Source organism: Lipophrys pholis (genome assembly GCF_963383615.2).
Source record: "Lipophrys pholis genome assembly, chromosome: 10".
In the NCBI taxonomy this organism is placed as follows: domain Eukaryota; kingdom Metazoa; phylum Chordata; class Actinopteri; order Blenniiformes; family Blenniidae; genus Lipophrys; species Lipophrys pholis.
The window spans coordinates 6,868,910-6,896,519 of record NC_137640.1 but is presented as its reverse complement, the minus strand read 5'-3'; the positions used below and the strand labels follow the sequence as shown (position 1 = coordinate 6,896,519).

Here is a 27,610-nt window from a genome sequence, read left to right as displayed (position 1 = left end):
AAATCCTTCTCCAGCACAAGATGATTGATTCACAGTGATGGCCTAGCGCTTGAGGCTGGCTGTAAAGACACACATATTACAAAATGTGTGGGTGTAATGTTTTAATACAGAGGCAGACCTGTCTGTCCTCTTGTCCCTCGAAGTCGATGAGTCACTGACTCGCACACACACACACGCACGCACGCACGCACACGCACACGCACACGCACACAGATCTGCAGGAAAACTAAGGTCACATTTGACACGCCACCATTTGGCTGGGAAGACCTTGCACCTGTGAAAAGGAGTTGCTTTTGTGTGTTGTTTGTGTTATTACCTGTACAAGGAAGATGATGAGAAAATAGAAGTTGGCTATTCTTCTGAACTGCTCAAACAGATTCTTGGGTACAAAATTCCAGATTGTGTACTGAAAGGTAGGGGGAAAAAAAGGTTTAGAAGAATAAAACATTGGAAAGAGAAGTCTGGTGGTCCATATTCTTAAGATTTGGGATGCATTTAGAAAAAATTTAAATACATGAGGTAGCTCATATTTCATGGTGGAGGAGTTTGAACCAGCTTTACAAATGGTTTAATTTAAATATTAAAAATCATGTAAGAAAATGTGTATGGTTGATAAACATTAAAAAAAAGAGAGAGAGAACAGAAAGTCAACACACACGCACAAGTAGTAAAGATGTTGAGCTGAGAATACAGTGGTTTCAAAACTTTCTTTCACCTCAGTAACACACTGCAATTCCAAAATCACTCAATTGATTAAAAAACAGTTTTTCATTGATGCTGATGTTTTGCACTCGATTAATTGTGGCTGAATGTCTTGCAGGTCAACCAGCTGAACTTCTAATCCTTCCACCAGCAGTGAAGTTTTTTCTCTCTCATTCTGCTCATGTTATCAACAAATCACAGTTCAAGCTTATCACTCTCTCTCCCTCCCTCTCTCTCCCACCACACCAGAGCTCCCGGCTAATTCATTTAACACCAGTCATGCTGGAGGCCACAAATCAGCCGCTGAGTGTCTGTGGGTGAAATGTTTTCTTCAGCCATTGCTTTCACTCACTGCTCAGCTGAGGTTCATGTGTTTTTATGGTTCATCATAGGAAAGGCTGTGCACCCACCTAACGTGGGAATTGATAAACAAAACAAGTCCTTCCACCGCTCGTCTTTTAACAGATGTTGGTGAGGACGTACGTTGGACAAGCAAAAACCTAAAAGCAGAATTCTGAATGACTTTTTTAGCTGAATTGTTTCCCATTCTGTTTATATGAACTAATCACAATATAAACTTTCCACAATGGATTTGAAACACTCTGTACCTTGGATGAGATGATTCTGTTGTCTGCAAACCGTTGTGGTATGTAGTGGCCATGCTGGGGGAACCGGTTGGCCACATAAACCGTTCTGGTCTCACTCTGATGAGGAGGGTCAAAGCCCTAAAGAGAGAGAGGAGTGAGAGGAGAGAGAGTGAGGTGGGAAGAAATGAAAACAACAGGTCACTACTTTAGCATTAAGTACTGAAAATGAAATGTATTTGCATGTAAACATCTGACTTTCAAACGCACAATAAATTGACCACACACACTATAATAGACACAAATTCATTTCTGTTATGGATTATGCATTGACCATCACCAAATAATCGAGAAAAATCTCATTGTTACCGATTTAATACTGAAAAAAGATTTTCTTTTTAAAATTACAATTTAGATCTCATAAATCCAACACAAGAGCAGTATTGTTTGAAATGCCAATCTTCTCGAATCAAAAAACACAACTAGCCCATTGAAATCAATTTCCTCAGTAAACTACTTACAATTAAAATAGTCCACGGATAAAATACCTCACTAATCTCGACCAATTAAAGATGCTGGCCATCAAAATACAACATTACAACAGTATTATACAGCAAGTCGTTGGGTATTGTCTGGCACTGGATTGTAGTGTGAATATGTACCCAAACTCTGCACCACACTCAAATCTACCTGAGGCAAGATGTTTTTGTATTCACTGTGGTTTCAAAAGATGTATAGTTCAGTGTTCGTCTATTGGCCATTGTGCTGCAGCAACTTAATGTAGTATGGGTTCCATCCTACAGCGGTACATAATATCAACCAATGACGAGATTGTTGCATGTCAGAAAGAATGAATGGTAAATGTCACTCACCCTAACACTTTCAATTTAAAAACACCTTATTGTGAAACAAGTAACGTGGGAAACTTTTTTGCAGGAGGATACAACTATTTTGGAGTTTAGTTTTAAATCATAGAGGTGAATTTAAACCAAGTATAGAATGATATAATCAGTTTGCTGGTATAAATAATTACATGCAAAAAAACCCTAACCTTCAAAATGAAAGCACAAGGAAATTTCTCAAGCCCACTAGATTCTAGAAAGTGTTGTATTATTTTATTCTAATGGTAAATAATCTGAACCTAAAGTAAAACCTGGTTTAAGGAAGCTGGCCTCATAACTTATATTACAGTGTCATCTCTTTACATTTGTACTGCTGCATGTTGCATATTCAATGCTGCTCTATGTGGGCCCTGCACACAGCAATGCATGCGTGTATAATTATTCCAATAATGCAACTTTGAAAAAAGGTACAGCCAAAGAAATAAAGTATGAGTCATCAGACAATTTCTTTGTCTGTCTTTTCAGATCGTAGTGTGCCAACAAGGTGACTTATTGCATGTCATTTTGAAACCAACAAACATGACGAATGCATCACTCTGAAACGCGTGTGTGCGTGAGTCTTAAGCACAGGAATGATCTGGTTATAGTTTATACATATTCTGGTCCCGTCATGTGCGTCACACCCTAACCCAACTGCTATGCTAAGAAGGTTAAAGCAAGCGCTCACAATCATTTGCAAATGCTGCATGACGTAACTTTAACGCACGCTTGTGTGTGTGTGTACACACACATGCACACACGCACACAGGAACATATCCGGGCCACGCCACTCCCTCCCACACAGATTCTCCTCTGTTCAGCGACATATGTAAACTATTACTGCCGTCCTGTGCTGCTCTCTCAGGCCTTCCACCTCCGCCTGCTCTCATTTTGTTTAATAAACAAATACACACTATTGACATTGAGATCAACTTAGAAGACTAAGATTAACCTTTTCCTGTTTTCAATAAACTGATATCCACTCCTCACATGACTAGTAGAACTACAGGCCACACATTTCTAATATCCAGGGTCCCATAAGTACTTTCTTGTGTCCTCGGAGATCTAGGCCACCAAATAACCACAACATGTTCAGAATTCAATTCATTGTCATTTATGCAATTAAACTGTCCTCAAACATTTCAATGACAGTGTTTGAGGATTTATTATTTTTTTTTTTATTATTATATTCCTCTGAAGTTATTTATTCAATGGTGGACCACACTTAACAGTATTTATGACACAAAATAAGTAAAATGCTAATTGTGTAACTATTTTTGCTTTTGCTTTACTGCATTGTTCCACTTCAGTGTACTAAGGCACTCTGCAAAACTTGAAACTCCGCATTAAAATTCACCATCATACTAAACCTGTCAGAAAACTTATTAACAGCATTTTTCAACTCACTGTGAGATCATTCCTGTAGGGAAGTACCACAAAGAGGAATCAAATCAAAAGAAATAAATAAAAAAAGCTTTGTTTATAAATTCTTGGTTGATGTAAATGTAAAACCCAAAAATGTGAATTAAACATGAATAGCAACTTTCAGAAACTAACATCCTGTTGATGACTCAGGCCCACACACTGCACAGTACAACCGTCAGGGTAAGAAGAACATGTACATTGCTACCGCTTTTCAACATTACTTTAGAGAACCACCAATGGAGCAATTGTGTCTAAATAGGGAAGGAAAATAAAACCTACAATGCAAGTCAAACATTACTTCAACATCTGAAACTTGCTTCAATAATTTCTTACTCATTTGGCTCCACTTGAACCCTCCTGATGCCAAATGACGCACTGAAGATGTTTAAGCATTAAGACAGATTTGAAGTGGAACAACCAGGTTATCAACTATTGAGAATTACAATGACACTTGTATCTGTTCAACTGGGCTAGTTATGTCTGACTCAGCAGCCAGTAACAACAGCAAACTGAATGTGAATCCAGCTTGGAGGAGAAACCCGATGAGCCTTTTCTGTACAGTTTCTGCTCACTAATACTGACAGGTTGTAAGCATCAGAATTGGTCCAGCTTGTTAAAAAAATAAACACAAAAGAGACAGATGATCACAGACTATGGAGGCACAATGATTCAAACAGAAAACTTTCTCATGATGTTAGCAATGTGCAATAGAACTATAATAGAACTGTCAGCAAGCAAACAGAGGGATCTCAGATTTTTTCCCATTTTGGGAACACACCCTGCAGTATAAGTGCTGCAAATGTGACATCTGTAATCCGAGAATCAGTGTAACTTAGAACAAAGGCATGAAAAACAAAAAGCAAGAGCATGAGAGGAAGAGAGATTACAGTCCTTTTAGAAGTCATCATGCTTTTTTGTGTATGTATTATTTTAGAATGATTGACGAAAATGTCTTGCAGAAAAGTAACTCTCGAGTTGCACCAGAAAGCAGAACTTTTTTGAGCTACCCTAATAAAAGCACTGGATTAGAGTGACATGGATAAATTATCCGATGCGCTTTGTGATTTTGGGCATCTCAGACCAAAATAAACAACTGTGACAGTATCTTTGATCGTGGCCTGAGATGTGTCGTTGTATGTCTTACAGTGAGACAGGTTTGAGGACAGCCGTTGTCATGGCCGTGCAAACATCGACAGCCCGATATTATTTTGGGAAGGTGTCAGAAATTTGATGTCTGTCGCATTAAAACACCACTCAGCGTGGTTGCTGTCACAAGTTATCAGTTTGTACCAACCAGAAGAAAAACATAAAAAAAGGATGGGATGATCAGTTCAACACCAGCGCTGCACCAAAACAAAAGTTAGAAGGTTCCAAAAGAAGTAAAATGTTGAACCATCACCACATTCTCTGCCTATTTCCATGACCAAACTCTTTTCCCTGCACGTAGATGCTCCGAGTTGTTCCCTGGAGGCACCAGCATTGTATGTAGATGAAATACTGGGTACTGGAGTGCATTGTAGTTGACATCAACTCCAACTGAGTGGAGAGCAACATCATTTCGTCAAACTTACTGTCACACCCAACGTCATGAAATTCACAATGCAGTGTCGCGTCTAAACCTCTTGCTGTTAAAAAACAGTCTCTACAAAACAGACTGAGGCATCAGCAACATAAAGTGTGAAAGTTATTCATCCATAATTTTGTAGTATATTTACTGGTAGATGCCAAAGATACTCCAAGAAAATAGATGAGTGCCACGGTTTGGATGGGCAATTCACTTTCAATAAAATATAGTAGTGTCAACTAAAATTTAAGTAAAAATGAAAAATACTGCCTTACATTTCATATCGAGAAATACAAACTATCTGCTACAGATACTAAGACATAAACCCGTGAGTTTCAGAAGCCTGAAAACACACACTTCTTGCAAAGCAATTATTGAGTCACTGGCATTGATGAATTAGCGATTACGCCTTTGCTGTTTGCGCATGGTAATTTTGCACGTTACGACAGTAAACAGCTTATTTAATCTGCCTTTTCCCAACAGTTCAGTCTCATTTACTCCACAGTTTTTCCGACAGTCTAAAGATTCAGCAGTCATCTAAGACTTAAATTGCTCAATCATTAATGTCCTTGTACACTGAAGCTTTGGTTAATGTAAAAGCCCGCCGGCTACACACCAACCGTCCTGTCTGTAACAAAGACGTGGCCTTGTTAAAGGGAGGAAAACGCTGCAATCAATGCAATGCTAAGAACACCAGTGCCGCTTTGATAAAGTCATGATTTTGTGCTCAGCTCAGACACAGAAAGTTTTCCCTATCATTGTGTTTTAACAGGTGAACCAGATAGCAAATACCCAAATGGAAACAACACTGATCATAGCAACTCAATAGTTTTCGGTCTGCTTTATGTTTTTAGACAAAAAAAGAAGAAGTTACAATTAAGCTGGTATTTCCACTGACATTTTTCCAGGACCTTAATCATAATCAGCAACGACACTTACAATGTTTGACCGATATTGCAGACAACCGTAAGAACAGTAAATATTGTTTTTCAAAAGCGGACAGAAAAATCTTACAAACAACGTATATGCTTTGGGAGTTATGAATGACTTCTTTTTTTTTATTATTCAATAGCATTAGTGACTAAAAACAAGAAAACTCTAAATACTTCCCTCCATAAAATCTGTGAAAATTACACTACTGAGAGCAACTAAATCATGGAACATGGTGGGTAATCCTGGATGGATGCATATGATACAAAACAAAATACCTTTGTCATGTTTTCATAAAAATAATAAAGCAAAGGGCAAATATTCTTAAACCAAGTCTTGTGACATAAATACTAATACCCAGCAGATTTATTTATTATGTTAGTCTTGGTCATCTCAGTTAGGTCAGCAAATGCATATAATCAACATAAGTGGCTCCTTTATATGTCACACCAAGGAGTTTAGCTGTACACAGAAACACAAGTAACAGAATTAACATACTGCTGATTCCCACAGCATGTAAATTATCAATAGACACTACAAAAAAATGATAAATACATCACAGGCAGTACACACATGAACAGCAGGATTCAATCACATTATCCAGATCCCCCAGCTGTGCGGTAATCTTGCAACTATTTGAATTCACATCACTTATTAATATCTGGATCATTTTCTAGATAAATACACGGCAGGAAGCAAGAACAGTGAACTGGAATTCCAAAAAGTAGTGACTACTTCAGATGTTGTTTTTGCTGAACAGTCAAAACCTAAGGACCTTCAGTTTACTACTATGCAAAACATAAAGCTTCACTTGAGTTCAACCAAAGCAAATCAAAGTAGTACCACATTTAGGTAATTGTGACTTCATAGAGTAATATGAACAGCGTATATAATCATTTAGCTGTTGGACTAATCTATTACTGTTTCATTAAGAACGTAAATGAAAGGGAAATCTAGATAAAAGTCTTTACTCTTTTGGGATTGGAAAACATTTACTTGAAGAAATAGAGTAGCACAAAAGCTGGGTAATAAAAAATACACCAAACTTGCAGACTATTGTGCAAAAAGGTGATATATCATCAGAACCTAAGAACTGAAGTTGGAAATATTGTGTGGACTGAACGCATAGAAACAATAATGATGTAATTTACAAAAAAAACATTGCGAGTAGCTGAAATAAGACCTTTTCATCTGTTCGCAGACTTTGGTTCTCACATCAGTCTGACAGGTAATTACTCTTTGTATAAAGCCTACAAGTCCCATAGTGCCTTGGGGCAATGCGTCCCTGCACTATTGCAATGCTGCACAGACACACACAGACACGCACACACAATTGGCAGAAAGGTGGCTGGATAAAGAACAAGCGGCGAAGAGAATGATAAAACAACAGAATAGAAGAAAGAGCGCACAATAGAGTGTGTCATCAGAGGCTGTAGGTGCTGCTTTTGACGATATGATTTCTGACAACAGGAATAATAACATAACTACAGGCGTGCCAAAAAAGATGTCTAACAGCATGTGGCATAAAATGAATAGCCTGAAGCCCAGCCACAGTTGAGACACAACTGGTTTATCAAGGGTGACATGAGATAGTTAACTATCAGATGTTTTGTTGCTGCATGAAAACAGATTTTTAAAGTAGATCCTGAATGAAACTGTGAAGTCACCGAGCCCATTTACACGCCGACTAAAAATCCAAAGTTGGATTATCAAAGTGATTGTGGAAATAAGTAAATAGCATGATGTTATATGTGTATTAAATAATGGCAGAAATAAACACGCCGATATTTTAAGGCTGTGCACCTTCACTGGTCTCACGGCCGATCAGAAATGCATAATTATGTGTTGCATCCTCAATTTTCTTTATAACTGCTCATTGCAAAGTGTTCCCATTCATGAATACAAGCAGTCAGATACATATGAACTCGCTTTTTAATTTAGGAAATAACAAATATCATAAACATGACTAGTCTGAACACAGCAGACAATAACTGTACATGCTTTGTGTCGATGCTACCTGCACCTCCAGCAGCCGAGTCAGCTATGCATAGGTCAGTGCTTAACGTCTATCTACGCACAGAATTATGCGCACTGTAGACTGCAGAATGAGTATGCTGTGTGCCGACACATGCTCCAGCTCGTTGTTAATTACTGAAAACTCATACTTTAATCATCATTAGCATGTAGAATCGGCTTGTGTGTACAAACCATCTTTCAGCTCCTCTTGATATTAAGATCAGATCATAGTTTTCGGTCTGCTTTACGTTTGTCATTCTCATGAATATTAAGGATTCTCCAAACAATATTAATAGGTTATGTTTTGTCACTCCATCAATGCAGAATTGTCTACATCTGCTTCGCGATGCATCATAGAAACTGTAATATTCAACACCATCTACTTGCAGTTGTCAAATAGATAGGGAGTTTTAAAAACGCTGTGGGAAATGAACAGAAGTCTTCTCACCAAAGCAGAACAGTTTGGCAGTGCTATTACATAGAAAGTAAAAACAATTTCAAGCTGATGGAACAACGGCTGCTGGTGTTAGCGGGGCTAGCTACGCATACTCAGGTCATTTTGAAATTGTCTACCTGGAGACGCTGTGCTGGCACCCGGTCAGAGACGGTAACACAGGTCAGCATGACAATGGCCTCAAGAGAACTGCTTCCACTTAACTTCACTGAAGGTAAAGCTTCAGGATGTCGACATACTGAGCCTCAATTAACAGTACAAGTACATGTACGCAAAATGCTGACCTCCAGGCAAAGTCCCTCTTATTCACAATCTAATATGGCTTTTGAATATTGTGAAACTGTTTCACCGGTCTCTGATTGTAGGAGTTCAGATTGTCCTCCAATATTATGTTTACAATAATTGACAAAAAATTCTCATTTGCATTGTTATATATGATTTCTCCCTTTCCTTGAGGTGTTTACTGAACTCAGCATATAAATCACTATTCCTGCGTGTTGAGGTTATGTGCAATTAAAAAGTAATTAAAAATTGCTCATTGGACTCCAGGAGCCCTTTTAGCTCAAACTTATGGCAGAGGAGAGACATTTGGCCTATAATTGACTGCGATTTGTTTGACACCACCTTCAAGCAGCACAAGAGTTCAGCTTAGCTTTCACACTGACACAGCTGCATCGCACTCGGAGCAAAAACTAAAAAGGTCCATTTAAGCACGGCTGCTGTGAAAGCACCCGAAGTTTTCTGTTCAGTTACCAGGAACTTCCCTCGTGTACATATACAATGAATTTGGCTGTTGACAGTTAATGTTTTTCTGACAACCAATTTGACCGATGCTTAGAACTGTCTTCGAAAACGTCATTAAAATGGCAAACAAACTATGTTGACTTAAGTCCTCGAATGAATTTGAGTCTGGGCACTTCCCGTGCTAAACCAAGATGTTTGCGCTAACAACAAAACTCAGTGTTCAAAACTTCCATGTTCATCCAGCACTGTGAAGTCATAATGGGTAACCATGAGTTCATTATCATTTAGGCCAGTGGTTCACAAACCCCCCGCACTGTTTTGTGTTTTCTTACAAAGTTAATTTATATAAAGGTATTTTTTATTGGCCAGCTTCATATGCGAAATGAGATTATAACAATAGCTATATATATATATACTAAAAGTACAGTATATACACATATACAATGGTAAGGTTCGCGGGAGGAGGAGTTCAGATTGAGAGCAGTTGTGGTGGAGTGAGGACTGCAGGGTTTAGGGTTCAGTTTTAGAAAAATGGTACAATTTTCATAAAGGATACTGTGGCTCATGTGATTATGTATTCTGTAATAGCAACATGACTAACATTTCAGCAGTGTTTGTGGAAGAAGACTGATATTGATAATATGTCATGTTGCCAATTAAAAATGTTCCACATCCTCTTTCCCACTTTCACGCTGCCTTACAGAAGCTGATAAACAATATGAGCGTGAACAAACGTCACAGCATCACCTTCCAGCTGATATCAAGGTCAGACCAATGCTCCTGGACAGACTTTTCCAATTAAGCCAGTTGCATTAAGACACATTTTAATAACACTTTTAATTAACTAGGCAGGTCAATTATATGGGACGGGTCAAACGAGCCGAGCTATCTCTCTGTGGTGCACTGAAGATGTGACGGGTGAAACCTAATCTTTAAGAGCAGACAGAAAACTTTTGAACAGACTGACTCTTGCTCTGTTGAAAGTTTTTCAAAGAACTTAATAAGTGTCACTCTCACCTAACCTTTAGAATAAGTAGTACACAGTGACTAGGACATGGAAGTTTAAGTGAACATTGATCGAATAGTACAACTGCTGCATTATTACGGTTCATTTGTGGAAGTCTGAATGCTCCCATCGGCTCCCTGGTGCACACCAAACAAGCAGATGGAACTATACTGTGGTTCAATTCAATTAACAGCAGATACCAAAGAGCAGTAAGCAGACCATACACAAGAATTGACAAACTTTTAAAGTGCTGTATATTATCAGTGATGCACACATAACTGAGAAATTCCTGATGCATTTTTAATGGCTTTCGTTTTGTGCAGCCCTCTGGAAGTTATGTTGCGGAAAATACGTCGCAACGGCTGTCCAGCAGGAGTTCTGTTTACATCTTTTTTTGTCCGATATTAAAAACAGCAAGTGCAAGAGAAACCAGACCCGAGTGGAACGTTTTATTTTTTCCTGCTTTTTGTTCCAGACCAGGAAACAGCACCACACATTTGAAAAACGGCCTACACTTTGTGATTTTAGCCATCTCAGACACAAGATGAGCCATCGAGATTCTAGCATTGTTCATTGCATTAAAAGCTGTGGTTTTATATCGTAAAGCGAGACTGGCAGACAGTCACTGTCATACGACCACAGACAGACTGATCTTAATTTTTTCCTGGCAGTTTAAGAAATTTCATGATCGTTGTCTCAATCCATCACTGTTTAGCTGCTGCCACAAGTTACACAAGCTTATAACTAGTAGAAATGTAGTGTAAATTTTTATGAAACTCAAAGCAACACCAGCACTGCACCAAAACTATAGTTAGCAGAGTCCTCGGGAGGTGAAATGCTGACCCATGTCCACCTTCTATATCTAGCTCCACACTGAATCTTTGTCTCTAGACATACATGCTTTTGGAACGACGACTCAATTCTCTGTTAGATTTATGTTTATATATCTTGAAGGCACCTGTGGCACATGTACACAACATTCAGGATAACCCAGTTATTCTTATGCATTGGAGTATACTATAGCGATTGACACCACTGTCTAGAGGAGAAAAATTATGCGGTCAAAATTTCTGTTGTACCATTGTTTAAGAACGTCACGTTCTAGGAGCCGCAAGGTACAGTCGCCAAGGATCAAACTTCTGAAAAACGATTACATTAACAAAATATTTTATGTCTGAGGAAAAACAAACCAAAATACAATCACTTGCGATTTATTTTACACATCTTCTCAGAAAACTAATTTTCAAATTGCACTGTATGAAAAGTTTTGAAATGTACTCTTATTATTAGATCTGACTATCAGTCCAGCAGTTTCAATACACACTGACACCAGCCGGCTTAGACCCAAAAGTGGAAATAATTCTGTGATCACAGCAAACTAAGCCCTTCTTTAGGTATCTTTTATGACCTACGCCAGTAATTTGAGGGATATCTGTGTGTGAAGAATATTTCCTCTCTTCAAACAGCTTTCTGCAGCTGCAGAGCAACACTCATCCATTCACATGCACATCCCCCATTCTCACATGCTCCTAAACCACCTCTACCAGTCACCACTCCCAGATAGTGCAAACTGAGTGATCAGACTGTTCTGAAAACACCTTGGCAAACACAACAATCCCGTCACCACATCCCTAAACCATGTATACCACAGCCTGCACCCTCCTGGTGGGCTCAGATCTGAATCAGACAGGACTCCTCCTCCAGACATGGACCAGTGTTGTGGGGTGTGTTCTTAAATTTTTTTTTACCTCTTCAGAGACCTTTTTTTTTTGTTTTTTGTCTCTATGCGACACGATACAGACGTGTTTACAGGAAAACAGGTGATTGCAGCAAACCAGGACGTTCCACCGAGCCCAAGCTTTCAATCCAAAAGACGATTAGATTTTTATCCACATCACTCAGGAGATGTTGCAGACAACGGATTAATATCACGATACCAACGTGAGCATAACAGCTGGTTATCGTTTATTAATGCATTCAGGGTGCTGAAGGTAACGTTTAAAGTTGATTCAGACGCCCCCCTGACACTCCATATACTAAAAAAAACTAAAAACAAAACGTCAATCTGACGTGTTTTTCAACACTAAACCCGAGTGCTGTCGACGCTATTTCAACTTTGTCAAGTTTCAGCGTTAGCCAGTTAGCTGGTGTCGAGTTTGGTCAACTTTCAGGTGTTTATTTGCGTCAGGAAAACCATTCAACAGTGGTTAAAACGGTCACAAACTTTACATCGAAACACCGTTTCAAGCGCAAACTTTCCCTCACGTCGAAGATTCCTTAGTGCATCGAGCTATTTTCCAAGGAGCCTAGCTGGGCTGCGGCTAACAAGAACCTTATTAACACCTGACAGGCACCGAGACCAGACAATGTTTGTTTGGGACACATCGGCAACAGCTAATTTGCTACGCTAGCTCGCCAAAATTCCTGCAAGTAAATAAAAAAATAAAAATAAAAGTTGAAACAGCCTCCGCTTCGGCGAAGCGTTTTTAATTCGGCAAAAGCGACGACGTAGCAGAGGTTACGGGTGAAGGAAAATCAGACGGGAGACCCGGGGCTCACCAGCTGCTGTCGTATCCACCGTAGCATCCTCGCAGGAAACGCTCCGAGCAGCCAGCGCAGCCGCTAGCCCGACGCTAGCAACGAGCTACTCCGAAAAAAAAACGTCCCGAAACATAAATATCTCCCGCCGGGGGCGACTCGTCCTGGTCGCATGACGCGGCACGTTCATTCGGAGTCACCGTGCGGAGGCGAAATCCCTCGGCCGCTCGGCATTACGCGGCGAAAGCCGGCCAGGAACGAGGGGTCCAGGTAAAAGTGACAAGACGGCTGGCCGCGGAGTCCGATGCGAGCTACGCTGCTGCTACATCTCTGCTCTGCCACGATCACTTTTCCCCTGCCAGCACACACACTGACACACGCACGGTTTCTTCCGAGCGTGCGCTCACTCACACACACACTCACTACTTCTCTGAGCGCGCGCCCTCTCACGCACGTACGCACATCTCTCCTCCAAGCGCGCACGCACGCACGCACGTCGGGTGAGTGAGTGCGTGCTCTCCCTGTGGCCTCTCATCGCCCCCTACCTGTTTGCCTGCACTCATAGATAGATAGATAGATAGGTCAAGGGATTGCCTTGTCCCAACAGGATGTCTTCATTTTCACTTTTCAGAAGAAATAAGTGGAGAGTGAAACATAATGAATTTATAATTATTTACTGAATTTGTGTTATGGAATGTAAAGGAGAGTTGTTTTGTTTTTTTAAAGACAGTTGGTGTAATGAATTGTGGACACCAGATATAAACACTGACTAGATTTGAAAGCATCAAGAAGATAGGTGTTTTCATTCCTTGTGGATCATTATAACTGTTTACATTTTGCCCACTCTGTCCAGACACACCCTCTTTATTGGGGGCACACTGTCCTTTTCAGAAGTTTTCTTAACATACAGTAGTTCTTGATAACACTGGCTGTTATCATTCTGTGTTTCAGTTTAAATTGGAATCCTATCAGATGTGTTCCTCATTTATGACTTTATAGATAAGTGTCACTTTTACTCACATTGTACCTGCTGCATTCAATGGCCACTTGTGTGTGTGTGTGTGTGTGTGTGTGTGTGTGTGTGTGTGTGTCTTAATTTTTGGATATAAATTGACAAACGTGTAAAACAGGTTTCCAAGGACCAAAAAATAAAGCTATTAAGATTATTTTTGTATCACTTGATAATTATGCACGTTATACCGCATTATTGTGACAAATTAAGGTCTTGACTTGACTTGATGGGCAGAATGAATGAACTGAAAACAAATCCAAATCAAATCAATGTTTTATGTCACAACTCTTTCCCATGAAGCAACACTTTTAAAAAATATTTGTTCATATCTTTGCATTTTGGGCCTGTATGCTTGTAGGTCTGAAGGTGACAAATCCCATGTCTTGTGCATTAAAAAACTGATTCGGAATGAAATGATAGTGTAATAAAACCACGTGTTAAGTTTCCAGTGACTTATAGCTGAAACACTAGTTTAAATGTTGAACTTTGTCTTCTTCACGTTATGCTCAACAGCCCAGAACGTGCCCCATATGCAATGCACATAAAGTATATTGCAGCACTAAGGGAAAGCAGAGCTCAGCACTTTGGAAACCACTAATACTGTACGCTCCAAGTAGGAATGATGCAGGCCTGTGAGTGAAAACTAAAGACTCCTTACAAGACACTTCAATCTTTTGTGAAAACTCTTTGACGACAAGATGCAAAGAAGATCAAGACTTTAAACATTTTTGCTTTAAGCATGCCTGAGAGTTGAAATTAACAAAGCAAAACTACTATATAGTTTCTAGGTTTACAGTTGATTTACGCAAACGTTCATTTCCACTCGAACCCACGACAAATATTTCTAAGTTTGACTCTGGAATAAAGTATTCATGGAATAAATAGCTGGATAGACTGAGAAAAGCTTCAAAATAAAAGCCCTATCACCCTTCAATAAATGCGCTTTGATTTATTGCTTTGTTGTTGACTATGATATCTATTCCAATAACTAGATAAGTATATGGTGCAAGTTGTGAGGACTTGTTTGGTGATCTTGGTTAAGAACAAAACAAAAACAAAAAAAGGCGAGCTGCCAACGAGACACGTATTCATCTATTTTGTGTCAGAGACCACCGCTAATTGAACATGGGCTGAAATAGACTCCTCTATTTCACCGGTCTTTACCTACCCCCCCCGCTTCATTCAAACGTGGGTTGACGGAAAGCTTGGGGGTTATCCAGACTCCAGAGTACGGGCCTCCCCAGTCTCCAATGCTCCATCCTGGAATTCTCTTGCAAGGCGTCTCACATAAAGTGATGTCATCTGGGTTTTCGTGTGTCTCTCCCTGCGATCAATCCATTCATGTTCCCTCCCACCCCTGTGCAGACTTGGCTGCCATACCTCCCAATTCGTCAATAACGTAGAGTGAACAAATGACATCACACAGGGGAGGGGGCGGGAGAAGAAATGTCCAGACGCCTGGACCATCTTGAGCTCTCGCTGCACTCTGAGCTTTGTGAATTGATGCAGTGTATGATTGAGAACACCGACATGTTATTCCCATTGATGGAAGGAGGAGCAAATGGCAAAATGCTAACGATCCCGTGTGATCAATGTGTTCCAGCAGCTATATTTGGAGCAGAACAGCTGCTGCTGTCCAGGCAGTTCTTTTCTCCGGTCAGGGTGCAACATCCACTTACTATTTGCATGATTGTGAGTAATTCCCACCATACTGTCCCCCCTTTGCCCGTTAAGGTGACGGTGTGATGCAGCCGTCTGCAACATGAAATCCTCTCCCACAGGTCTCTCAATCACAAAGTCCTTATAAAAGACCCGGGGGGAAAAAAACCAAAACGCAAAGTTAAGCCAAAAGCTACCAATACACATTTATCTGCAGGATTAAAACAGCTTTAGGCCGCCACTCTCCGACTCAGCAGAGTGAGGCACTAACTGTGTCTGAGTGTTTGCAACATCTTGGGTTCAAGGCCCTCTCCTCTATCACATACAATAGCCAGTGTCACATACCTTATGTAAAAAAAAAAAAAATAGCAGAAATGTTGTAAACTCATCGTAAAAAGACAGATTTTCTCAGCAAATCCTGTGGATAATCCCTTATCTGACTGTGTTTGAGTGCGAGCCCAGAGGCCAGTGGTTTTGCCCATGTGACTCTCAGGGAAATCTCTAGTTCACACTGACTTACATAACACCACTGCGGCAGCAACATCTGGGAGAGCCCACCTCACAGCTGGTCGAGATAGAAACGGTATGATCATTTTTTTTTTTTTTGTCTCAATGTGGGAGGTTGGTAGAGACATGCCTCACCTTTATGTCTGTTACCATCTTGCAGGGGCTGGGGATTAAAGTCAAAACATCAGCAAGCAACTAAAAATAGCCACGTCTGTTCGAGGCAGACTAAACCTTTTCTATAGCCTACGTGTCAGAGAGAGCCACTGTCCTAATCCTCCATTAAGAAATGAATACAGTACTCCACAAAGCATCTTTCAATCATTTAACACACGTGGCACTGCATAAGCTGAAGCTCTGTCATATGCTTTAGGCTCCATGAAGCATAAGTCCGATCATGCTGCATGGTCACGCACAATTGCTGCCAGTTGAAATGTGTGCTTAATGCGTGTCTTTGTACCTGAAACAGGAGAGCGCTGGTCGGTGATCCATAATGCCCTCACTGTCTGTCATGAAAATGGATGGCAAGACACCAGAAAATGTCTGGCTGCTTTCCCAGCTCCGTGTTGGATTTAACTATATACTGCAATCTTGCAATTGCTTGCCATCTATTACTGCAGAATAACAGGTTACTTTTTTTTTTCTTTGGCATGCTGTACAGATAAGAATGCGACAGAACTCTGTTTGTCTATGAATCTTACCTATTGCGTAAAATATTTCTACAGTTTGAATTGAACTGTGCATATCGGGGACCATTAGTGCATTTATAACATTTAACGCAAATTTCACATTAAAACATCACATGTGTGTCAACAATATTTTCTTTGTTTTAAATGTCGTCTGTTTGTATTTAACAGCAATTTCCATTTTGAAAGGTTGAAAAAGTATTCTGAATTATTATAAACATGTGTGTGTGTGTGTGTGTGTGTGTGTGTGTGTTTCTTTATTGTCTCCGTCCTTCCCTTAGCTTGTAACTGTTATACGTATCAAACAGTTTTATATCAAACTTTATTTCCCATGCCTGTCCAAAAGTAGATGATGAAAAGATTAATGACTGATCGTGTTTTCCAATCTTCGTACCTGAATTAGAGGTTAGGATCAATCTGGTGTGTCTGATCTTTGATCTGCTGCAGGTTCACACACCCACTCTCACCTCATCCAAAACTATGAGTCCTAATAATGAAAGCAATGTGCAGTTTTTCAGTTTTTCCAGGTCTTCTTGTGTCTAGAAAATGTTTAAAAAAAAAAATAAAATAAAAATATATATATATATATATATATATATATATATATGTATATAAATAACATAATTGTTATCAAAGCCATGGGAGCCCTCTCAGGTTTTTGATTCATCCCAACGACTGGAAACCACTGCACTGGAGGAAGTATGACTCCTTTCCTTTCCTTTCCTCTCAGTAAGGGCGCCTGACAGTGTTGAACTGAGTTAATTCATCAGTCCTGTTTAACCATGCTGTGGCTGATCCTCTTGGTAAATACACCAGCGCTAAGTGGCTTTCAATCATTACCACTGAGTATCCCTAATAGCGCTAATAGGCTTAAGAGGACTTCTCCTTCTCAATACTGGCCCCCGCTCGCCATGTAATGCTTGCTTGCTCAGGCCTAAGTTAGCAATGTGTGTGTGTGTGTGTGTGTGTGTGTGTATGTGTGTGTGTAGATTAGCGATTGTCTTGTTGTGTTAGGATAAATATCTGTCTCACTACGTGGACTCGGGGGAGCCTAACTGAAATAGTCATCTGGCCTCTTAGAGGAATAGGAATGAAATGGATTGGCTTTTAAAATGAATGGCTGAGTCAATACCAAATGACCATTAAGATAAATGGGAAAAAAAAAAAATAGAAAGAAAGCTTTCAAATCTAGACAAGCATTTCAAGGCAAACAAAAGAGAAGAGATGAGTTTATCTTTTTAGGACATTGAACTCTGACCCTCCAGATGGGCAGCGCTGAGTGAAGAAGTTTATTCTAAGCTTGATGTTGTAATTGCTGCAAATTCACAGGTCTCACTTTTTAAATAATTCACCAAAAGTGAAAGCTGTGCAGGACATCTGATATGCGGTGAGTGTCTCCCTCTTGAGGACAACCTGAGGTGTTACAAACAGACTATTCCAATATCTCTGCTAAAGCATACACCTTATGTGTAATTCACAAAGCTCATAGTGTGTTGAATCACAGCACCTTTGCTATAGTTTTCTGTCGGTGTGCGTTCATTACAGAGGTGGGCGTGCGTGCGTGTGTGGGTGCGCGTGTGTGTGTGTGTGTGTGTGTGTGTAGCCAGGTGGGTGGTATTGGGTTTCCTTAGGAGGTACTAGTTCATCACCTAACACCCTGACCTCCTTAGTCTGTGACCCGGAGAGACAAGGGGAAGGTAGCTCTTCATCCACTTCACTGGACCTGGTTACGGCTGACTTAGTGTGTGTGTGTGTGTGTGTGTGTGTGTGTGTGTGTGTGTGTGTGTGTGTGTGTGTGTGTGTGTGTGTGTGTGTGTGTGTGTGTGTTATATGGCTTGCCAGAGAACGAATTAGAGTCTTAATAAATAAGCCACACAGAGGGTAGAGGGTGATACTTTCACTGAGAAATGGCAAAAATAGCAGAAGTAAGGCAGCACAGTATTGACAAGGAATAAATTTAAAATGGCAAATAAGTTTTATCAGAGGGTTTATTTCCCTGCTTGATATGCAGAAACCACTGTGTGTATCCGAACCTGTTTCTATCTTGGATTTCTTTTTTCCCCCCACCATGGTATGTCTTTTAAAATACTTTAAAATTGTAAACTAAAGCTAATTCAGGCTAATTCAGCCTGTTGCATGTGCAAAAATGTGCATTTATAAACATATAAAGCTGTATAGATGAGGTCTTCCATAACTTTCTCAGACATTTTATGAGGATCCCTCAAAACATTGCTCTTGAAAAATGTTCTTTTTATCATGACGCACAAGGATTTGGTTTGTGTTGACGTGATAAAGTCCTAATGTGGGGGAGCTCTGTCTTTGTGAGGGTCAAACATGGAAACACAAGGAAAGTCTATAAAATATCCAGGCCATCAAATCTGTGTTTGAAAAGGGAACAACAATCAATTTCACTTAAAATAATCACAGAGGGTTTGATTTATGTTCATGGTCGTTTTCAACATTGCAGTTTGTAGTAGCATTAAGCTTGACTGCATTATACTGAGAATTATTTGGAATATATTGACCACTAAACAAATATGCAGAATCCTGGAAACACCTTGAAGTGAACATACAGATGAAGCCAGACCCTTTTAATTGAAAAAAAAAAAAAAATAATAATAAATGTTTCTAAAGATGGATTTTATGAGAGTTTGCATCACATGAGATAGTACGAGTGAACTTTGTGACTTATTATTGCAAAATGTGTTTTTCCTCCAACTGTAAATATCAGCAATTTTGTCCTTGAATTATTTAGTTGCAGTGTTATGGTTATCAAAGGGAAAATGTAATTTGTAGGTTACTGTGTGAAATAAAAAGTGTAGCTTTGAGGAGCTCAAAGAGTATACTCACAATAATATAAAAAAAAAAAAAAGGTCAATAAAAACTCCAAGAAACACAGAGCGGAGCGTAGCAGCACTCGTGTGTTAAAGATGCTGCAAAAGATGCAGTTTATTGCGTCCGAATACAGAGAGGAGGTGGGACATCTGAAGAGCTGATGCAAAGAAATCAACGTGAAAAAGACCAAGGAGATGATCGTGGATCTCAGGAGGAGCAGACACTGCGGACCATCAAGAGCAGGACCACCAGCTTCTTTCCAGAAGCTTTTCGACTCTGACGGTGGTCTGTCGCTCTGCAACCCCACTAACCTACCTGTAACTAGAGACACTTTCTTTCCTGCACTGACATCACATGCCTATTTAACTGTTTACTATTGTAAACACTGTGTATGTTTCTTTTATTGGGCCTATTTATCATTACTTTGCTCTTCTATGTTCTATTATTGTCGATTTTATTATTTACTTACTTATATTTTTGTGTCAGCCAGGCCTCAAGTATAGAATTTCGTACCATGTCATGCAAAGTATATTTGTATGACAATAAAGAATCCTTGAATCCTTGAGTTTGGAGGAGAGTTTACCTTCAGTGATACACATAAGTGATAACATTGCTTGAGAAACCACAGAGTGTCAGTACAGTGACTGGGAGGTTACAGTTGATCTGACAGGATTAGGGTGATATCACAGTCATAATTATCAGCTTTGCTCCTCCAATCTGACTCTTGAGTCAAATCCTGTGCAACACAGTTCCAAACGATGGGTTGCTCACACTGAAATCTCACAGATTTCGGTGATAAGGTTTCCACACAACACCATGTGGCATCTGCTTTGGTACAGCCACCCACGGAGTGCCCAAACTGTTCAGTATCTCATGTCACAAGGTCGCCTCTTGGCTGTACGTGTGTGCGTGTGCGCGCGCGTGTGCGCGCGCGCGCGTGTGTGTGTGTGTGCATGCGTGAGAGAGAGTGAGAGAGAGAGATTCTGCTGTCTACGCTCTTCTGCTGTTCGATCTGCTTCATTTCTGCAAAGACAAGCAGCAGCTTGAAAATGCAGCCGTAGCACCTCCATCATTTTGACAAGCACAAACACACATTTTCAGATTAAGCTGGTTCAGGGGAGGTTTAGTCACAATCCTTTAGGCCGGGTTGACTCAGTTGCAGAACTGTGTTGTGTACAAATTAAAACATTGGGTACAAATTAATCTCATATTAGTAGAGAACATCCTGGACAGGTCTCCTGTTCCTCACACCCACGCACGCGCACACACACGCACACACACACACACACACACACAGGATGTGGTGTCTTCCTTGTAATTGCGCGTTTGTAAATTAAAAACTAATAATCTTTATTTACATTCCCGACCTCCACATCTAATCTACCTCTTCACCCATGACTCTTAGCCCACCCACATCATACTCACTTGGCTGGTGACATCACCACAGCAGATCTGATATCAAACAATAACACAAACAACTGGAACGTCACTCGATGGCGCGCAGACCTTCACCAACGCCACATTTGTTTGCGGAACAGAGTTAGCATCGATGGCATGATAGCCGGCAGGTAGCTACGTCACTTTGTGAAACACTGAGCAGGAAGCGTCTCCATGGTAACAGATGTTGATCTCCATTGATCTCCTGCATGAGGTGCCTCTCTCTCCCCCTCTCTATCTCTCTCTCTCTGTCTCTCTCTTTATACGTGTATATATATTTACATATAAAGAGTGGTGTAGCGGTTAGGACTTCAAGTGGAAAAGTCTTGTTTGAGTCCAGGTTGGGTTTACTCACCTCTCTGTGGGGTTTGCATGTGTTCCCTGTTTACACAAGTGTCCTTCCACAATCCAGAAGTATGCATTTAAGGCAAATTAGTGATAGTGAAACGAGTCAGCTGGGATCGCCTCCAGAGTAATATAAAGTGATATAGAAGACTGAAAGTACAAAAACACAAGTATAACTGGTGTGATGATGGTATATGAAGACTGACAATTATTTATATTTTCAAAGGAAAAGCCTCCAGACATGAACACTATTGACATAACGAAATCAAAATGATCATGCACAATTAAAAAGTGACGACCCGGCAAACACAAAACGTTACAACGCGAGGTTGCAGTTACCTGCATCAGTTTCACCGCGGATGCAAAAAATGTGTCAGTTCTATTTCATTTTCTCTTCCAAATGTACTTATTCTGAGTGTGTTGTCCAGAATGTTGGTGAATAGAGGGACAGAAGCAGACGGACACAACACGAGGAGATCTTTATAGAGCATCAGCAGAAAGGAGAAGGTGAGTAAAGAGTAAAATGGCCTCTGATAAACCACCTTTACCAACCACAAACACACACCCACACATTCTCTCCTCTTCATGAGGTGTATGTGTTTAGCATGCGTCACCTGGGAAACCCCGCCTTTCACAATGTACATCTGCCTGTGTATGTGCATTTGCGTGTGTTTGACGTTGCCGCGGTAACGCCTGACCCCGGTGACTCCGGCCTTTGCAGGGCCCCTATGTGTAGCTGCTCCCCTCGGCGAGCCGGCTGGTGACTGACACAGCGGCAGCTGGGTTGGACGGGTGTGTCCACATGAGTTCAGACACGCTCAGATGTGCTTCCGTAGACCAGCAACAAGGTGTCCCTACTGAACCAGAGGTGAAGGAAGTCAGTTTGACTCAAAGCAGCAAAAAATCTAAAATGTTTGAAAGACAAATATCCTAAATATACTCCTCAAAATGTATTTTCCAACACTTATTATAAATCACTAAATGGGACTGAAAGGTCCTGATAGATTTAGTTATAGTGTATTATTCCATAGAATAATCACTTATGACGGGTTGAAAAAAAAAAAACAGGACGAACTGAGACACATAGAGAACATTACATATAAAACAATATTGTGTATACTGTTATTTAGGCTGAGAAAAAATTGCCCATGTCACACTGTTGACCAAAGTTCTTACAATATGTGGTGGACAGCATCAAATGGTTCAGAGAAATTTTTTTTTATTTAGGGTCAATATTTGACTTAAACTATTAGTTTGGGAACATTTCTTTATGTATATTTTGATTTTCTGAAGGTTTTAACAAGTCCTAATCTGCACATTTCAGATGTAGTAAAGCAAAAAAAAACAACAACCACACAATGTATTTCCTTTGAAATATTTTAAGTTATAACTACATGATGGAAATACCTGAATATCATACATGAAACCTTTCACAACACTCACTGTCATTTTGCTCTGGGTATATGTTTTTCCATCATAATGGACAAATGTTAGATGTTTTTGTTGAATATAATGAATGAAAACCTCAGAATACCTATGAATTAGATGAAGAATTTATCATATTTGTCTGATGATACTCCACAGTAACATAAAAGAACCTATAAATTGTTAAAACTTTTTACTGTTGGAAAAGAAAAGCCCGGCAGGTTACAGGTGTTATCAGGAAAACCTCTGGCTGAACTCTCAGCGCTGCAGGTGAGCATATGTGTTCATCAACATCAGAGCCACTAATCACCCGCTCAACAATGAAGTTTTTCTCTTCATATCATCATCATTGCCAAAAATGTATCAAAAAAAAAAAGATGCATGTGAAACAAATGTGAAAAAATCCATCCTTAATGAACACATGCTGTACGTCTACCGTCGTCTCTGGCTCGCAGGCCTCTGCAGCCTCCATGCCCGAGGCAGCATAAACCTGTCAGCAACCATAAGCCTTCTCATAGTTCGCTGTGTTTAAATGACAAGCCTTTCATCTGCCTGCTCTCTTCAGCTACATGACTTTAATGGCCCTGACATCATGTAAGCGGCAGCAGCTGGCTGCTTGCAGCATGACTTTCCTATATGTGTGTGTGTGCATGTATGTTTGTGTGCAGAGGAAGAGGGAGTTGTTGGTACCTGCATGGTGGTGTGTCTCTAATCCATGTTTGTTCTGCTCCAGCACCAGGAGAGAATGTCCCACACACATACAGAGTAACAGCACACCAGCAGCCCACCACACACACACACACGCACAGATGGACGGATGTATGGACACGTAATGTCCTTTTTCATGGACATTGCATGGACTATCTATTTTCTATAGACTTAATCAAAACTAAACCAGTAGTACTAACTGCCTCTTCCTAAAAAAAAAAAATAAATACCATAGTGAACTTACTGACTCAGTCTTTACAACATGTTCTCACCTCCAAATTGACAAACTATCATTATGGAAACTTACTTTGTCTTTGTTCAGCATTCTCATTCAAGCAGTGCAGTCCGCAGACGCATTCAGCATTATCCTAACCTTAAGCACCACAAGTGGGGGTAACCCCGGTCTTACCTCCTACAAATTAAACACACATGAAGTTGTGAAGTACAAGCCATAGTGTTAGAGGGTTTCTAATCTACAATCTTCAAAAAGAGACCAGTGCACAGTGAATTGGTTCTGTGGTAGAGTCACTAATTACTAAGCCACTATGTTAAGTTCTAAAACAAAACTTTAAAAAAAATCTTGCAGCCACTGATTTTGATTTTCTCCTCAGCCCACAAGACTATATCCTCTTTACACCGTAGGGTCACGGGGATAATGGAGCCCCGCCTGAATAGACTATGACAGATATCCAATTAATCAAAATCGGGGAGACACATAAGCGACCATGGACGCAATAAGATCGCCAGCCAATTATGAGTCACCAGTTTCCCTACAAAACATGGATTGTGGGAGGAAGCTAGTGAGACTTAACACAGAAAGGTAGTTTCAGGTAGTAGGTTTGAACCAGCAAGGCTCCTTTTTAGTGAAGTAACAGTGCTAATTACTGTTTTTATCCACTTCAGGTATTTTCCAGCAAAATTTAAGTATTTTTCTTGTTCATTCCTTCTTCCTATTAGTATTATCGACCCATCCACGTTTTTTACTATCGTTTTTTTTCCCAACTTGAGGTCGAGGGAAATGGAGCTCCAGCTGTCTATGCGAGACAACATCACATATTCACATTACCATCGACTGCAATGAACCACAAACTCCTCAAACTGATATTTATCGACTGTGATAAGTAACCAAAGTACCTGGAGAAAATTCTCATATGTAGCTGAAGAACAAGGAAACTCCTCATAGAAAAACTCCCAGGACCAACTGGTTACATTGTGACTATGATTGTTATTATTATTACTACTACTACTACTACTATTATTATTACTGGAGAACAACAAAACTCCAGAACAGAAACAGATTTTTATTTTTACGAGATGACATTACTTAAATAAAGTATATAAATCACCACTTCCTAGAAGATTTTAGTCATGGTGTAAATAAAGTGTTGTTTTCTTTTCAACTCAGGAAAATAACATGGGCTCGTTTACCACCTCTGTTCATAATCTCTGTAAAAACATAAAATACAAGTTTTTGTTTGTACTTGAACATGTGGATTAAAATAACAATTTGAATACATTTTCACAATGATTTTAAATGACTAGGTTTTTTTTAAATAGAACGTCAATAAAAGAGATGTAAAAACTATTAACTCGGTCCCTAATAATCAGCGGTGTTTAATACAACCGTTTTTTTTTTGTCTTTGCTTGCAGCGACTCAGTAACGTCGAAGTCTGACTCTAATGTCTGGGAATTGAGACGTACATACCAGTCAGTCACTGAGCTAATCTAAGAGAGAGGCAGACAAGAGGGGGAAAAGACCACCAACATAGTTAGTCTATCAGGAACTGTCTGTGTGTGAGCAAGGGGGAGCTGTTATCGCTCCGCACCTTTGATATGAGACCGAGTTTGAGCTGAAGTGGAAAGATTTGCACAGTTCGTTTCACAACTTCTCTTATCTGCACGAGCCGAAGTAATTCCTGATACTGCCATTACAGCTGCTACTGTGTGTGTGTGTGTGTGTGTGTGTGTGTGTGTGTGTGTGTGTCTGCAGTGATTGCATGAATCTGAAGAGACACATGATGTCCTTCCCTTACTGCCACTACTGTAATGTACACAAGGATTTTAATCACTGTTTGAAATAACTTACCAAGTCCAAAAACAACATTTCAAAAACTTCTAAGTTCCACAGATTTGCTCACAGAACTGTTGTTATCGTGTGGTTGGAGATTCTGAGATGATAACACTTGAAAGAGCAATGTTGGACCCGCCCGAAGGCTCAAATCCAGGTGTTGAGGTGAAATGTACTACACAGATTACCCCCCTAACAAGGAACTGGAAACAAGGTCACAGTTACTTGAAATCTGCAATTTTAATTTCTCATTTTCAGCCATAGCTCAGACATCGTAAGCCATATTTCTGTGTTTGAATGGTGGTGTGGGTGAATATTGTTTTTGCCTGGCACAAAAAGCCCATGTGGACTTATACTGAAAGCCAGGGAGGGTGGAGCAGAAGGTAGAACACACGGAGGATGACTTCACTTATTGGGCACAACACACATGTTAAGGTAATAGAAACCGATTTGTGATGATCTATCCTGGACAGGGATTACAGCGTTTACTTTAATAGGTCCTATGATGGAACCCTTACAGCTTTAAGCTTTTGTTTTAAAGAGAAGATGGTGTCTTTCTGAGTCTACACAAGCAATTAAAAGAGTGCCTCCATGCAGGTTGGCAGCATGAATGCTTTTACAGCCACCTTTCAACCCCCCCACATGCAACACAGAAGGCTCCACTTCCTCTACGTGGACGCTCGGCACCAGTGTGACGCCATCACACAACAACCTCGACACAAATTTAACAATCAGATTATGTGTGAATGTTAGACTGGGATCGAAAAGGGAAAATACTTAAAGATGCATTTGACCATACTTGTGCCGTCGCAGTGCATAGTTGCATACATCAGTCACCTTAGACGAAGCAGCTTTCAAATGTAGTTACATAAAGTGTTGAACCTAAAACTTTATAATAAATCTGCACACTGTGGCTCAGTGGGGAAGTAGGTTGTCTCTCAATCCAGTGGTTGGATGTTTTATCGACGTCTGCATTTTCTGAATTCTCCTTGGGGAAGATATTGAACCAGTAACTTCTGAGGGAGTGAACAGTTTTGAATGGCTGCTCCATCACCTTTGGTGTGAACATGACTGATCGTGTAAACAAAATATCTCTGAGACTGCTGAAGTGGTGAAAATGTGGCGTTTCAGTGGAGTTCATTCAAAATCCAAATGTGTGTGAAGATTCACCCCCTCAAACGTTTTGAGAAATGATGCACAGGATTTATTTATATTGCACATTTTATCGCTTGGCATCCTGAACACCCATCAACACGCACATTCCACAAACATTGTCACAGTAATGGGTGATGGCTGACTGTTTGTTTCACGGTTAAAACTCCTACGCATTGATTAATAAAAGAGCGTTGTGTGTTTGTAACTTGACGCAACACACGATGTTTTACTTCGCTTTGTGCCAAATTTTCACAGCAAATCCTCGACATCTCTTTCAATCAAACAGATTCACCAACTTCCTCCGGCAACTGTTTAGAGATATTTTTTACAAACAAATGTAGTGGTAGATCTTCAAAATAGTGAAGAACCAGAATCCAAAGTTGGAAAAAAAAAAATAAAAAATGATAAAAGGAGGAAATGGAGTCACCAGGTGCCTGCTCTTTTCTCTCTGCTACATGTGGAGTCAGGTGTGTGTCTGGAGGCAGACGGACCAGCATGTTTATATGAAGCCTCCATCAGGAACAGACCAAACATGTGCCTTACCTGCTTCCCCCCGTTTCCACCTCTTTCCTCCTGCACCTCTTTTTACCCTCATGTCTTTGCTTCTGAAGAGGCGGCAAGCCGCGGAACGCCCACCGCCCGAGAAGAGGAAGCAGGAAAGAGAGACACGTGTGTGTGTGTGTGTGTGTGTGTGTGTGTGTGTGTGTGTGTGTGTGTGTGTGTGTGTGTGTGTGTGTGTGTGTGTGCGTGTGTGTGTGTGTGTGTGTGAAATGATTCTGGTGAAATGATCAATTTCAGTTTGAATTCAATTGGAATTTAAATCTTTCACAATAGCAGCTCATCTATATATTTCATGTTTTATATCCATGTATTGTGTTTTATTAACATATATTTGCAGTGCGTGCAATTTCACAGCTGCACATTCAGGACAC

General features: G+C 40.2%; 1 protein-coding gene across 1 annotated transcript in view; it reads right to left on the bottom strand.

The window, feature by feature from the left end:
* Positions 1-13,211, bottom strand: part of atp11b (ATPase phospholipid transporting 11B) — a 51,902-nt gene extending 38,691 nt beyond the window's left edge. The window contains exons 1-3 of the mRNA XM_080474144.1: positions 12,866-13,211; positions 1,311-1,427; positions 317-406 (exon numbers count right to left, since the gene is read on the bottom strand). Coding sequence (XP_080330270.1) covers positions 317-406; positions 1,311-1,427; positions 12,866-12,892 — 234 coding nt within the window. The 5' untranslated portion in view covers positions 12,893-13,211. The remainder of the gene's footprint in view (positions 1-316; positions 407-1,310; positions 1,428-12,865) is intronic.
* Positions 13,212-27,610: the final 14,399 nt, after the last annotated feature.